The sequence below is a fragment of the Hyperolius riggenbachi genome, chromosome 2 (genome assembly GCF_040937935.1).
Source record: "Hyperolius riggenbachi isolate aHypRig1 chromosome 2, aHypRig1.pri, whole genome shotgun sequence".
Lineage (NCBI taxonomy): Eukaryota > Metazoa > Chordata > Amphibia > Anura > Hyperoliidae > Hyperolius > Hyperolius riggenbachi.
Window position 1 is genome coordinate 566,309,899 of NC_090647.1, and position 14,607 is coordinate 566,324,505.

General features: G+C 46.5%; 1 protein-coding gene across 1 annotated transcript in view; it reads left to right on the plus strand.

Annotated features, from left to right (window-relative positions):
• Nucleotides 1-14,607, plus strand: part of SPAG17 (sperm associated antigen 17) — a 311,336-nt gene that overhangs the window by 238,893 nt on the left and 57,836 nt on the right. Inside the window, exons 28-29 of the mRNA XM_068270990.1 lie at nucleotides 5,733-5,956; nucleotides 6,829-6,970. Of these exons, the coding sequence (XP_068127091.1) occupies nucleotides 5,733-5,956; nucleotides 6,829-6,970 (366 nt within the window). The remainder of the gene's footprint in view (nucleotides 1-5,732; nucleotides 5,957-6,828; nucleotides 6,971-14,607) is intronic.

Genomic DNA, 14,607 nt, shown 5'->3' on the forward strand with positions numbered 1-14,607 from the left:
GATCCAGCCTAAATATACAGCCATTTATCCAACTGTACCTCCAGATCTTCTGTTTATAGCACAGATACAGCCTAAATATACAGCCATTTATCCAACTGTACCTCCAGATCTGCTGGTTTATAGCACAAATACAGCCTAAATATACAGCCATTTATCCAACTGTACCTCCAGATCTGCTGGTTTATAGCACAAATACAGCCTAAATATACAGCCATTTATCCAACTGTACCTCCAGATCTTCTGTTTATAGCACAGATACAGCCTAAATATACAGCCATTTATCCAACTGTACCCCCAGATCTGCTGGTTTATAGCAGAGATACAGCCTAAATATACAGCCATGTATCCTACTGTGCATTCAGATCTTCTGTTTATAGCACAGATACAGCCTAAATATACAGCCATTTATCCTACTGTGCATTCAGATCTTCTGTTTATTGCACAGATACACCCTAAATATACAGCCATTCATCCAACTGTACCTCTAGATCTGCTGGTTTATAGCACAGATACAGCCTAAATATACAGCCAGTTATCCAACTGTACCTCCAGATCTGCTGGTTTATAGCACAGATACATAGTCCCCAACCGTCCCGTTTTCATCGGGATTCTCCCGATTTGGGGGGGCTCTCCCGCTATCCCGGTAAGAGCCCCCCAAGTCCCAGGCGGCTGTCAGTATTGACAGCCGCCCTTAGCAGGAGAAGAGGAGCGCGGTGGAGGGAAAGCGGTGGGCAGCGGCGGAGAAGGGGGCCATCTCCCCCCCTTCTCTCACCTTAGGGTGCTCTCCCTCCCTCGCTCTCTCCTCCGATCTGTGTGTGCGGCAGCGTTTGGCAGCGGGCGGGACTTACCTTCCGTGTCGCTCCATGCGCCGGCAGGAAGTTCTGGTGCCGCAGCCGCTGCTCTGGTCTGGATCAGACCAGAGTATTGGCAAATCATCCCACGCCGGCGACGAGACCAGACGGAGGACACGGAAGGTAAGTTCCGCCCCTCTGCCAGCCACCGCACTTCATTCCAGAGGGGACAGCGAGAGCACCCTAAGGTGAGGGAAGGGGGGGAGATGGCCCCCCTTCTCCACCGCTCTAGTTCCCTCGCTCTCTCCTCCTGGGGGGGACGGGACAACACCTGGCTACCTATTCTGGGCACATATACCGCTGGCTATACTGGGGCACATATACACCTGGCTACAATATACTGGGGCACATATACACCTGGCTACAATATACTGGGGCACATATACACCTGGCTACCTATTCTGGGCACATATACACCTGGCTATACTGGGGCACATATACACCTGGTGGCTACAATATACTGGGGCACATATACACCTGGCTACAATATACTGGGGCACATATACACCTGGCTACAATATACTGGGGCACATATACACCTGGCTACCTATTCTGGGCACATATACACCTGGCTATACTGGGGCACATATACACCTGGTGGCTACAATATACTGGGGCACATATACACCTGGCTACAATATACTGGGGCACATATACACCTGGCTACAATATACTGGGGCACATATACACCTGGCTACAATATACTGGGGCACATATACACCTGGCTACAATATACTGGGGCACATATACACCTGGCTACAATATACTGGGGCACATATACCCATGGCTACATATACTGGGGACATATACCCCTGGCTACATATACTGGGCACATATACCCCTGCCTACATATACTGGGCACATATACCCCTGCCTACATATACTGGGCACATACAGTGGTGTGAAAAACTATTTGCCCCCTTCCTGATTTCTTATTCTTTTGCATGTTTGTCACACTTAAATGTTTCTGCTCATCAAAAACCGTTAACTATTAGTCAAAGATAACATAATTGAACACAAAATGCAGTTTTAAATGATGGTTTTTATTATTTAGTGAAAAAAAAAACTCCAAATCTACATGGCCCTGTGTGAAAAAGTTATTGCCCCCTTGTTAAAAAAAATAACTTTTAACTGTGGTTTATCACACCTGAGTTCAATTTCTGTAGTCACCCCCAGGCCTGATTACTGCCACACCTGTTTCACTCAAGAAATCACTTAAATAGGAGCTATCTGACACAGAGAAGTAGACCAAAAGCACCTCAAACGCTAGACATCATGCCAAGATCCAAAGAAATTCAGGAACAAATGAAAACAAAAGTACTGTAATTGAGATCTATCAGTCTGGTAAAGGTTATAAAGCCATTTCTAAAGTTTTGGGACTCCAGCGAACCACAGTGAGAACCATTATCCACAAATGGCATAAACATGGAACAGTGATGAACCTTCCCAGGAGTGGCCGGCCGACCAATATTACCCCAAGAGCGCAGAGAAAACTCATCCAAGAGGCCACAAAAGACCCCAGGACAACATCTAAAGAACTGCAGGCCTCACTTGCCTCAATTAAGGTCAGTGTTCACGACTCCACCATAAGAAAGAGACTGGGCAAAAACGGCCTGCATGGCAGATATCCAAGGCGCAAACCACTTTTAAGCAAAAAGAACATTAAGGCTCGTCTCAATTTTGCTAAAAAACATCTCAATGATTGCCAAGACTTTTGGGAAAATACCTTGTAGACCGACGAGACAAAAGTTGAACTTTTTGGAAGGTGCGTGTCCCGTTACATCTGGCGTAGAAGTAACACAGCATTTCAGCAAAAGAACATCATACCAACAGTAACATATGGTGGTGGTAGTGTGATGGTCTGGGGTTGTTTTGCTGCTTCAGGACCTGGAAGGCTTGCTGTGATAGATGGAACCATGAATTCTACTGTCTACCAAAAAATCCTGAAGGAGAATGTCCGGCCATCTGTTCGTCAACTCAAGCTGAAGCGATCTTGGGTGCTGCAGCAGGACAATGACCCGAAAGACACCAGCAAATCCACCTCTGAATGGCTGAAGAAAAACAAAATGAAGACTTTGGAGAGGCCTAGTCAAAGTCCTGACCTGAATCCTATTGAGATGTTGTGGCATGACCTTAAAAAGGTGGTTCATGCTGGAAAACCCTCAAATAAAGCTGAATTACAACAATTCTGCAAGGGTGAGTGGGCCAAAATTCCTCCAGAGCGCTGTAAAAGACTCGTTGCAAGTTATCAAACGCTTGATTGCAGTTATTGCTGCTAAGGGTGGCCCAACCAGTTATTAGGTTCAGGGGGCAATTTCTTTTTCACACAGCTCCATGTAGCTTTTGAGTTTTTTTCCTCACTAAATAATAAAAACCATCATTTAAAACTGCATTTTGTGTTCAATTATGTTATCTTTGACTAATAGTTAACAGTTTTTGATGAGCAGAAACATTTAAGTGTGACAAACATGCAAAAGAATAAGAAATCAGGAAGGGGGCAAATAGTTTTTCACACCACTGTATACCTCTGGCTACATATACTGGGCACATATACCCCTGCCTACATATACTGGGGACGTATACCTCTGGCTACATATACTGGGCACATATAACCCTGGCTACATATACTGGGGACAACTGGCTGTTTGTCATTATGTGCATTTACTGGTGAAAAGCTGTCTCTCATTATGTGCATTTACTGGTGAAAAGCTGTCTCTTATTATGTGCATTTACTGGTGAAAAGCTGTCTCTCATTATGTGCATTTACTGGTGAAAAGCTGTCTCTTATTATGTGCATTTACTGGTGAAAAGCGGTCTCTTATTATGTGCATTTACTGGTGAAAAGCAGTCTCTTATTATGTGCATTTACTGGTGAAAAGCAGTCTCTTATTATGTGCATTTACTGGTGAAAAGCAGTCTCTTATTATGTGCATTTACTGGTGAAAAGCTGTCTCTTATTATGTGCAGTTACTGGTAAAACGCTGTCTCTTATGTGCATTTAGTGGGGAAACGCTGTCTCTCATTTCATGCATTTACTGGGGAAACGCTGTCTGTCATGTGCATTTACTTCATATTTTATTTATGCAACTACATTAGCTGGTATAACTACATTACAGTTAGCCCCACCCACGGGCAGGGTATATGAGGGATATATTTATTAAAAAATATAAGGGCATCAATATTAAAAAAAAAATCTTCAAAAAAACTTTATGGTAGGCGTGACTTGGGGGTGTTTAGGGGGTGTGGCTAGGGGTGTGGCATGTGTCCCGATTTCTAATTTTAAAATGTTGGGAGGTATGCAGATACAGCCTAATATACAGCCATTTATCCAACTGTACCTCCAGATCTGCTGGTTTATAGCACAGATACAGCCTAATATACAGCCATTTATCCAACTGTATCTCCAGATCTGCTGGTTTATAGGACAGATACAGCCTAAATATACAGCCATTTATTCAACTGTACCTCCAGATCTGCTGGTTTATAGCACAGATACAGCCTAAATATACAGCCATGTATCCAACTGTACATCCAGACTTGCTGGTTTATAGCACAGATACAGCCTAAATATACAGCCATTTATCCAACTGTACCTCCAGATCTGCTGGTTTATAGCACAGATACAGCCTAAATATACAGCCAATTATCCAACTGTACCTCCAGATCTGCTGGTTTATAGCACAGATGCAGCCTAAATATACAGCCATTTATCCAACTGTACCTCCAGAACTGCTGGTTTATAGCACAGATACAGCCTAAGTATACAGCCATTTATCCTACTGTGCATTTAGATCTTCTGTTTATAGCACAGATACAGCCTAAATATACAGCCATTTATCCAACTGTATCTCCAGATCTGCTGGTTTATAGCACAGATACAGCCTAAATATACAGCCATGTATCCAACTGTACATCCAGACTTGCTGGTTTATAGCACAGAAGCAGCCTAAATATACAGCTGTTTAACCAACTGTACCTCCAGATCTGCTGGTTTATAGCACAGATGCAGCCTAAATATACAGCTATTTATCCAACTGTACCTCCAGATCTGCTGGTTTATAGCACAGATACAGCCTAAATATACAGCCAATTATCCAACTGTACCTCCAGATCTGCTGGTTTATAGCACAGATGCAGCCTAAATATACAGCCATTTATCCAACTGTATCTCCAGATCTGCTGGTCTATAGCACAGATACAGGCTAAATATACAGCCATTTATCCAACTGTACCTCCAGATCTGCTGGTTTATAGCACAGATACAGCCTAAATATACAGCCATTTATCCAACTGTACCTCCAGATCTGCTGGTTTATAGCACAGATGCAGCCTAAGTATACAGCCATTTATCTTACTGTACCTCCAGATCTGCTGGTTTATAGCACAGATACAGCCTAAATATACAGCCAATTATCCAACTGTACCTCCAGATCTGCTGGTTTATAGCACAGATGCAGCCTAAATATACAGCCATTTATCCAACTGTATCTCCAGATCTGCTGGTCTATAGCACAGATACAGCCTAAATATACAGCCATTTATCCAACTGTACCTCCAGATCTGCTGGTTTATAGCACAGATACAGCCTAAATATACAGCCATTTATCCAACTGTACCTCCAGATCTGCTGTTTTATAGCACAGATGCAGCCTAAGTATACAGCCATTTATCTTACTGTACCTCCAGATCTGCTGGTTTATAGCACAGATACAGCCTAAATATACAGCCATTTATCCAACTGTACCTCCAGATCTGCTGGTTTATAGCACAGACACAGCCTAAATATACAGCCATTTATCCAACTGTACATCCAGATCTGCTGGTTTATAGCACAGATATGTACACACTGCAGTTACACTCACCCCATATCTTGCCTTGCAGGGAAAGGTGGGCACAAGCCATTGGCAACACCTCCATCTCAGCCAGAACCAGCAGAGGCTCCTCCCCCTGAGCCACACCCAGCCACACCCACAGTTGCAGCAGCACATCCTGTGACTTGGATCACAACCACCTCCTCTGGAGAGCAGATAGGGAGGCGTGGCTTGGAGAGACTGGAGCTCCAACCGCTGCAGACCTTCAGATCTACAGACCCCGTGGAAAGAACGGTAAGTCGCCTACACACTACAACTGGATAATATGAAAGTTACCAAGACAAGCAAGTCCATAGTGACTGAAACACAAGACTGTCAGAGCTATTCTCCCGATGACAAGCAATCTCATTATTGATCGCATAATCGATCTGTTTTGCGTAAATTAGATGATCGAGTTAGTTATCATTTTTGTATGAATCCAATCGATTTACTATTGTTTCCTTTTAATCCAAATTATCTGATTGTAAGGTTGGTTGTGATGGAGCAGAGAGTTCTGTACACGCAGATAGGCAGCCAGTACAACAAACTAGAACTCTTTACTGAAGAAAACATGCAGCGATATATCACACACCACCATCAGGAAATGCAGCTTACTCAGAACAGAGAGAATACAGAGTGGATACAGGAAATGACAATCCCATAAAGATTACCATCACTTTTTACTCACAGTGACATCTTGTGGTTATTTTACTATACTGCAGTTTAAGTAACAATCCTGTTGATACTTCCACCAGGTCATTCACTAAAGTTGCACCATTAATGGGCGTCTTACCTTTATGCTAAAGTACAAGGAAAAAGCTGATATTTATATATGATATAGCCGACACAAATCTTTAATGACAGGAAGTTTGTGACCCCTGACATGCAGTGCATATAGGAGAATGCTGATTGTTGCAGCTAGCAGCCATGTCTCTGTGCTCACAGATGGATGAAGATGTATTGGGGCCCTAGGCAAGGTAGTAGTTTTGGGCCCTCTTGTGGTCTTTTTGGTAAGCTAAAGTGGAGGGAGGTCAGAGAAGGTGGCAGGTGAGCCCCTTTGCCTCCACTAGGCCCTGAGCACCTGCCTGGGTTGCCTGGTGGATGATCCTGCTCTGTCTGTGTTACAGGTAATGACGACGCGGGAGGATCGGGTGGTGACGGTGACAAGGACAGATGGCACGACCATTGTGGAACATGCAGACGGGACACGGATCACCACCTTCTATCAGAGCGTGGACATCCCCGTCCCCGGAGACCACGAGGAGACCGGTAACTGTTCCTGGACGGATCCATGCCACTCACTCTACAGTCTATCGCCGGGATCTTATCAGTTTGGTTGGGGGTTGTAATCGCTGTCTGCGTCCCCCTTGCAGAGAGAACGGAAATTCTCACAGATGGGTTCACAAATCAGCAAGAATCGTTTGTAACTTTTTATCCGACTGTCCAAAAGTAGTATGCAAATTTTATTCTGCTTGGAACTTATATACGAGTCTCAGCGATTCCGAGTATTTAGCATTGAAGTCTATGGCGCAGAATTTCCGAGTGAATTGCAAAGCCCCCAAATATGCGATCGTCACAGAATTGGCTCCATACGTCAGCTCCCATTGTGGCTGAATGTGGAAACAAAAATACCAAAAACACATTGGAGTTTTTGAGAGAATTGATTTTAAACATTTGGGCGGGAAAATGTGTTTATCAGCCCAGTGGAGAATGGGATTGCGGCGGATTTCAGATCTTTCGCTTCTCAATAATTCATCCTATAAAAGAGCTTTGATTTTTTTTTTCCTTGAGTCTGGGACACTTACAAGTGTGTACTTGTAGGGAAAAAAAGTGCCAGCTGACTTTGTCCAGAGGTACTGCCTCTGCCTGTGAGGCATGAGGTCATGAGTTCAACTCTTGGGTCAGGGGGAAAGAAAAAGCCTCTGGATCCTAAAGAGGTTTCCCCTGTTCTCCTCTGCAGAGGGGGTCCAGTGCTGGCTCCCCCAAAAACTCTGCTTGTCACTGGTGCACTAGTGGCTTTCCCCTAGGGCTCTGGTGGAAATAGCTGAGCCTAATCAGGTCCACTTTACTGCACAGGCGCATCGCTGGGCCAAGCTGCTAGTTTTCCTGCACACACCGGAGAAAAGTGTCACTGTTGTTATTGTTTTGGTGACTTTGGCAGTGCCAGCGCTGGATCGGGGCTGCTGTGGAGGTCGGGGAAGCTTAATAAGGATCCAGAAGCTTTCTCCTCCCAACGTAAGTATCTAATTTTAAATCCCACAAAGTTACAGGTTTACTTTAACCTCTATACAACCACGTCACGCCAATTGGTTTGAACGCAGTGGCTCCCCCAGTACCGCCTAACACCGATTGGCGTCAAGTCCTGGGGGCGTGTTTTTCAGGAAATCGGCAAAACACGCAGCGGCAGCGGCGATCACCGCTAGGAGATTGTTAGACGGCGTAACCGCTGCCTATTTACAATGTACAGTGCTGCGATCTAAAGCAGTGCTGTACTGGGGACGGCCATGTCACTCGGCTAGTGGCACAGGAGCGATCGCTGTCATTGGCTAGCAGGGGAGGGAGGAAGGGGATAGTAAAAAAAAAAAAATACAAAAATAGTAAAATTAATTGGAAAAAAAAACATAAATAAAAAAAATAAACAAACATCACTGCAGCAATCAGAGCCCACCAACAGAAAGCTCTGTTGGTGGGCAGAATAAGGGGGAGGGGTGTCACTTGTGAGCTGAGATGTAAGGCCCTGCAGCGTGCCCTTAAAGCTGCAGTGGCCTCAATTGTAAAACAAATAGCCTGGTCACTGGGGTAGGGGGGGAGGGGGGGAGGCGGCGGGGGGTTTTAGCCCCTCTGATGAGGTTAAAGGACAACTGAAGTAAGGAGAATGTAGAAGCTGCCACATTTATTTCCTGTTAAACAATACTAGTTGCCTGGCAGCCCTGCTGATCTATTTGGCTGCAGTAGTGTCTGAATCACACCAGAAACAAGCATGCAGCTAATCTTGTCAGATCTGACAATAATGTCAGAAACACCTTATCTGCTGTATGCTTGTTCAGGCGCTACGGCTAAAAGTATTACAGGCAGAGGATCAGCAGGACAGCCAGGCAATATGCATTGTTTATAAAGACATTATGGCAGCCGTCACCTGCACATGCGCACCCGCCAAATGCCACCTATGGGCGAGCGTTAAGTAGTTAAAGAGGCCCCGTAGTGACATATAGTAGAATGCAGTCAATTATTCAGGATACTTAATTTTACTTCTGATATCCTGGTTTCAGCATCAGAAACACTCCCGTTATCTATATATTGCTGTGTGTATTAGCAAGTAGTCCCACCCACCCACTGACTCTAAAGGTGCGTACACACATGCGACTATAGTCGTTTGAAACGATCGTTCCCCGATCATTTCAAACGACGATCGTTTAAAAAAAAGCAGCCAACGACCATTAAGTCTAACGATGGACGAGCTAGATCGTTAAAAACGAATGATCTAGCTTGGCGGATTTTTTCCAATGACGATCGTTTGCAAAAGTAGTACATCGTTCGAAAATCCTTCGTACTAGGCTTGACATGCGCATTTCGCTATTTCTCCATGGAACTTTTCATTTTTATGCGCAAGCGCAATAGTTGCTTTACGTGATGTAACGTTCGTTCTAACGATCAGATTGTTACACACCTTTAAAAGCTAACTTTACTTAGGTCATTCTTTCGTCAATTAAAAGTTCGTTCGTCGTTCACAAAGCCTAGGCTGTTTATTATGCAGAATTATATAAACATTCCACAGAGCTGCATCTGGCAGCAGATATGATGATGTCGCCAGCAGTTATACATTTCAGGAAATAAATCAGGGAGAGGAAATATTTTACAATTGGCAAACGCTGACTATTTTATTCATTGTGTCATTGTGAATACAGGTGCTCTTCAACACAAATAAGGGGATTTCCATGACTAAGGCATTCAAAAAAAAATCAGTGAGACATTCCCGCTATTGGCCCTGACATACCTATAAAATCTGGCGACCGCAGAATGTTCGGGGGCGTTGCTATTAAATAGTAAGGTTGGTACCATACACTTCAATGCTAAATACTCCGAATTTGCAAAGATTGGTAGAAGCGTCATGATTTCAATCATTCCTAGTGTGTAATGGTCGTCCCCTGTAGACACATAAACAATACAGCGCAGCAAGTTTACCGACAGCATCGCCTGTGCTATAGGCCACGATATAAGGAAGAATTCTCGCCTGTTAAAGCACTGGAAATTGCACTTTCTAGGCTTAAAGCACTGGAGATTGCACTTTCTAGGCTTAAAGCACTGGAGATTGCACTTTCTAGGGTTAAAGCACTGGAGATTGCACTTTCTAGGGTTAAAGCACAGGAGATTGCACTTTCTAGGGTTAAAGCACAGGAGATTGCACTTTCTAGGCTTAAAGCACTGGAGATTGCACTTTCTAGGGTTTAAGCACTGGAGATTGCACTTTCTAGGGTTAAAGCACTGGAGATTGCACTTTCTAGGGTTAAAGCACTGGAGATTGCACTTTCTAGGGTTAAGGCACAGGAGATTGCACTTTCTAGGGTTAAAGCACTGGAGATTGCACTTTCTAGGGTTAAAGCACAGGAGATTGCACTTTCTAGGGTTAAAGCACTGGAGATTGCACTTTCTAGGGTTAGAGCACAGGAGATTGCACTTTCTAGGGTTAAAGCACTGGAGATTGCACTTTCTAGGGTTAGAGCACAGGGGATTGCACTTTCTAGGGTTAAAGCACTGGAGATTGCACTTTCTAGGGTTAGAGCACAGGGGATTGCACTTTCTAGGGTTAAAGCACTGGAGATTGCACTTTCTAGGGTTAGAGCACAGGGGATTGCACTTTCTAGGGTTAAAGCACTGGAGATTGCACTTTCTAGGGTTAGAGCACAGGGGATTGCACTTTCTAGGGTTAAGGCACAGGAGATTGCACTTTCTAGGGTTAAAGCACTGGAGATTGCACTTTCTAGGGTTAAGGCACAGGAGATTGCACTTTCTAGGGTTAAAGCACTGGAGATTGCACTTTCTAGGGTTAAAGCACAGGAGATTGCACTTTCTAGGGTTAAAGCACTGGAGATTGCACTTTCTAGGGTTAGAGCACAGGAGATTGCACTTTCTAGGGTTAAAGCACTGGAGATTGCACTTTCTAGGGTTAGAGCACTGGAGATTGCACTTTCTAGGGTTAAAGCACTGGAGATTGCACTTTCTAGGGTTAGAGCACTGGAGATTGCACTTTCTAGGGTTAAAGCACTGGAGATTGCACTTTCTAGGGTTAGAGCACAGGAGATTGCACTTTCTAGGGTTAGAGCACAGGGGATTGCACTTTCTAGGGTTAAAGCACAGGAGATTGCACTTTCTAGGGTTAAAGCACAGGAGATTGCACTTTCTAGGGTTAAAGCACTGGAGATTGCACTTTCTAGGGTTAGAGCACAGGGGATTGCACTTTCTAGGGTTAGAGCACAGGGGATTGCACTTTCTAGGGTTAGAGCACAGGGGATTGCACTTTCTAGGGTTAGAGCACAGGAGATTGCACTTTCTAGGGTTAGAGCACAGGGGATTACACTTTCTAGGGTTAAAGCACTGGAGATTGCACTTTCTAGGGTTAGAGCACAGGGGATTGCACTTTCTAGGGTTAGAGCACAGGGGATTGCACTTTCTAGGGTTAGAGCACAGGGGATTGCACTTTCTCCGGTTTTTCTAAGGCTGAGGATTCAGATTTTGTTTAGAATGTAGTTAATAGATGAATGCTTTTCTTACCAATGTCAGATTGTGGCGATGAGGGGGTCTGCTGGGGTCTACACACCCCCCTCTAGAGAAAGATATATCACCCATCTCTCGCCTGTCCTGTCCTGCAGTACATAATGAGAGGAACATAAATATTACACTGACTGCTCCATTCATCATCACTTTATGAAGTCATCAGAGAGGAGAATTTATCACAGCGCTGGCCTCATTCCCGTATATCTCTGACAACACGTTCCACAATCATCCCAAGCAGAGCGAGAATTCACCGAGACCTCAGCCCAACTGACACAGGGCAGCTATGTGTATATATATCAGCCCCACCCAACTGGCAGAGCCACGCCATGACGGCACAGGACAGCTATGTGTATATATATCAGCCCCGCCCAACTGGCAGAGCCACGCCATGACGGCATAGGACTGCTATGTGTATATATATCAGCCCCGCCCAACTGGCAGAGCCACGCCATGACGGCACAGGACAGCTATGTGTATATATATCAGCCCGGCCCAACTGGCAGAGCCACGCCATGACGGCACAGGACAGCTATGTGTATATATATCAGCCCCGCCCAACTGGCAGAGCCACGCCATGACGGCACAGGACAGCTATGTGTATATATATCAGCCCGGCCCAACTGGCAGAGCCACGCCATGACGGCACACGACAGCTATGTGTATATATATCAGCCCCGCCCAACTGGCAGAGCCACGCCATGATGGCACAGGACAGCTATGTGTATATATATCAGCCCCGCCCAACTGGCAGAGCCACGCCATGACGGCACAGGACTGCTATGTGTATATATATCAGCCCCGCCCAACTGGCAGAGCCACGCCATGACGGCACAGGACAGCTATGTGTATATATATCAGCCCGGCCCAACTGGCAGAGCCACGCCATGACGGCACAGGACTGCTATGTGTATATATATCAGCCCCGCCCAACTGGCAGAGCCACGCCATGACGGCACAGGACTGCTATGTGTATATATATCAGCCCCGCCCAACTGGCAGAGCCACGCCATGACGGCACAGGACAGCTATGTGTGTGTATATATATATATATATATATATCAGCCCGGCCCAACTGGCAGAGCCACGCCATGACGGCACAGGACAGCTATGTGTATATATATCAGCCCGGCCCAACTGGCAGAGCCACGCCATGACAGCACAGGACAGCTATGTGTATATATATCAGCCCGGCCCAACTGGCAGAGCCACGCCATGACGGCACAGGACAGCTATGTGTATATATATCAGCCCGGCCCAACTGGCAGAGACACGCCATGACGGCACAGGACAGCTATGTGTATATATATCAGCCCGGCCCAACTGGCAGAGCCACGCCATGACGGCACAGGACAGCTATGTGTGTATATATATCAGCCCGGCCCAACTGGCAGAGCCACGCTATGACAGCACAGGACAGCTATGTGTATATATATCAGCGCGGCCCAACTGGCAGAGCCACGCCATGACGGCACAGGACAGCTATGTGTATATATATCAGCCCGGCCCAACTGGCAGAGCCACGCCATGACGGCACAGGACAGCTATGTGTGTATATATATCAGCCCGGCCCAACTGGCAGAGCCACGCCATGACTGCACAGGACAGCTATGTGTATATATATCAGCCCGGCCCAACTGGCAGAGCCACGCCATGACGGCACAGGACAGCTATGTGTGTTCATTATCAGCCCCGCCCAAATGGCAGAGCCACACCATGACGGCACAGGACAGCTATGTGTATATATATCAGCCCGGCCCAACTGGCAGAGCCACGCCATGACGGCACAGGACAGCTATGTGTATATATATCAGCCCGGCCCAACTGGCAGAGCCACGCTATGACAGCACAGGACAGCTATGTGTATATATATCAGCCCTGCCCAACTGGCAGAGCCACGCCATGACGGCACAGGACAGCTATGTGTATATATATCAGCCCGGCCCAACTGGCAGAGACACGCCATGACGGCACAGGACAGCTATGTGTATATATATCAGCCCGGCCCAACTGGCAGAGCCACACCATGACGGCACAGGACAGCTATGTGTGTATATATATCAGCCCGGCCGAACTGGCAGAGCCACGCCATGACTGCACAGGACAGCTATGTGTATATATATCAGCCCGGCCCAACTGGCAGAGCCACGCCATGACGGCACAGGACAGCTATGTGTGTTCATTATCAGCCCCGCCCAAATGGCAGAGCCACGCCATGACGGCACAGGACAGCTATGTGTATATATATCAGCCCGGCCCAACTGGCAGAGCCACGCCATGACGGCACAGGACAGCTATGTGTATATATATCAGCCCGGCCCAACTGGCAGAGCCACGCCATGACGGCACAGGACTGCTATGTGTATATATATCATCCCGGCCCAACTGGCAGAGCCACGCCATGACGGCATAGGACAGCTATGTGTATATATATCAGCCCGGCCCAACTGGCAGAGGCACGCCATGACGGCACAGGACAGCTATGTGTATATATATCAGCCCGGCCCAACTGGCAGAGCCACGCCATGATGGCACAGGACAGCTATGTGTATATATATCAGCTCAGCCCAACTGGTAGAGCCACGCCATGACGGCACAGGACAGCTATGTGTATATATATCAGCCCGGCCCAACTGGCAGAGCCACGCCATGACGGCACAGGACAGCTATGTGTATATATATCAGCCCGGCCCAACTGGCAGAGCCACGCCATGAAGGCACAGGACAGCTATGTGTATATATATCAGCCCGGCCCAACTGGCAGAGCCACGCCATGACGGCACAGGACAGCTATGTGTATATATATCAGCCCCACCCAACTGGCAGAGCCACGCCATGACGGCACAGGACAGCTATGTGTATATATATCAGCCCCACCCAACTGGCAGAGCCACCCCATGACGGCACAGGACAGCTATGTGTATATATATCAGCCCGGCCCAACTGGCAGAGCCACGCCATGACGGCACAGGACAGCTATGTGTATATATATCAGCCCCGCCCAACTGGCAGAGCCACGCCATGACTGCATAGGACAGCTATGTGTATATATATCAGCCCCGCCCAACTGGCAGAGCCACGCCATGACGGCACAGGACAGCTATGTGTGTATATATATCAGCCCGACCCAACTGGCA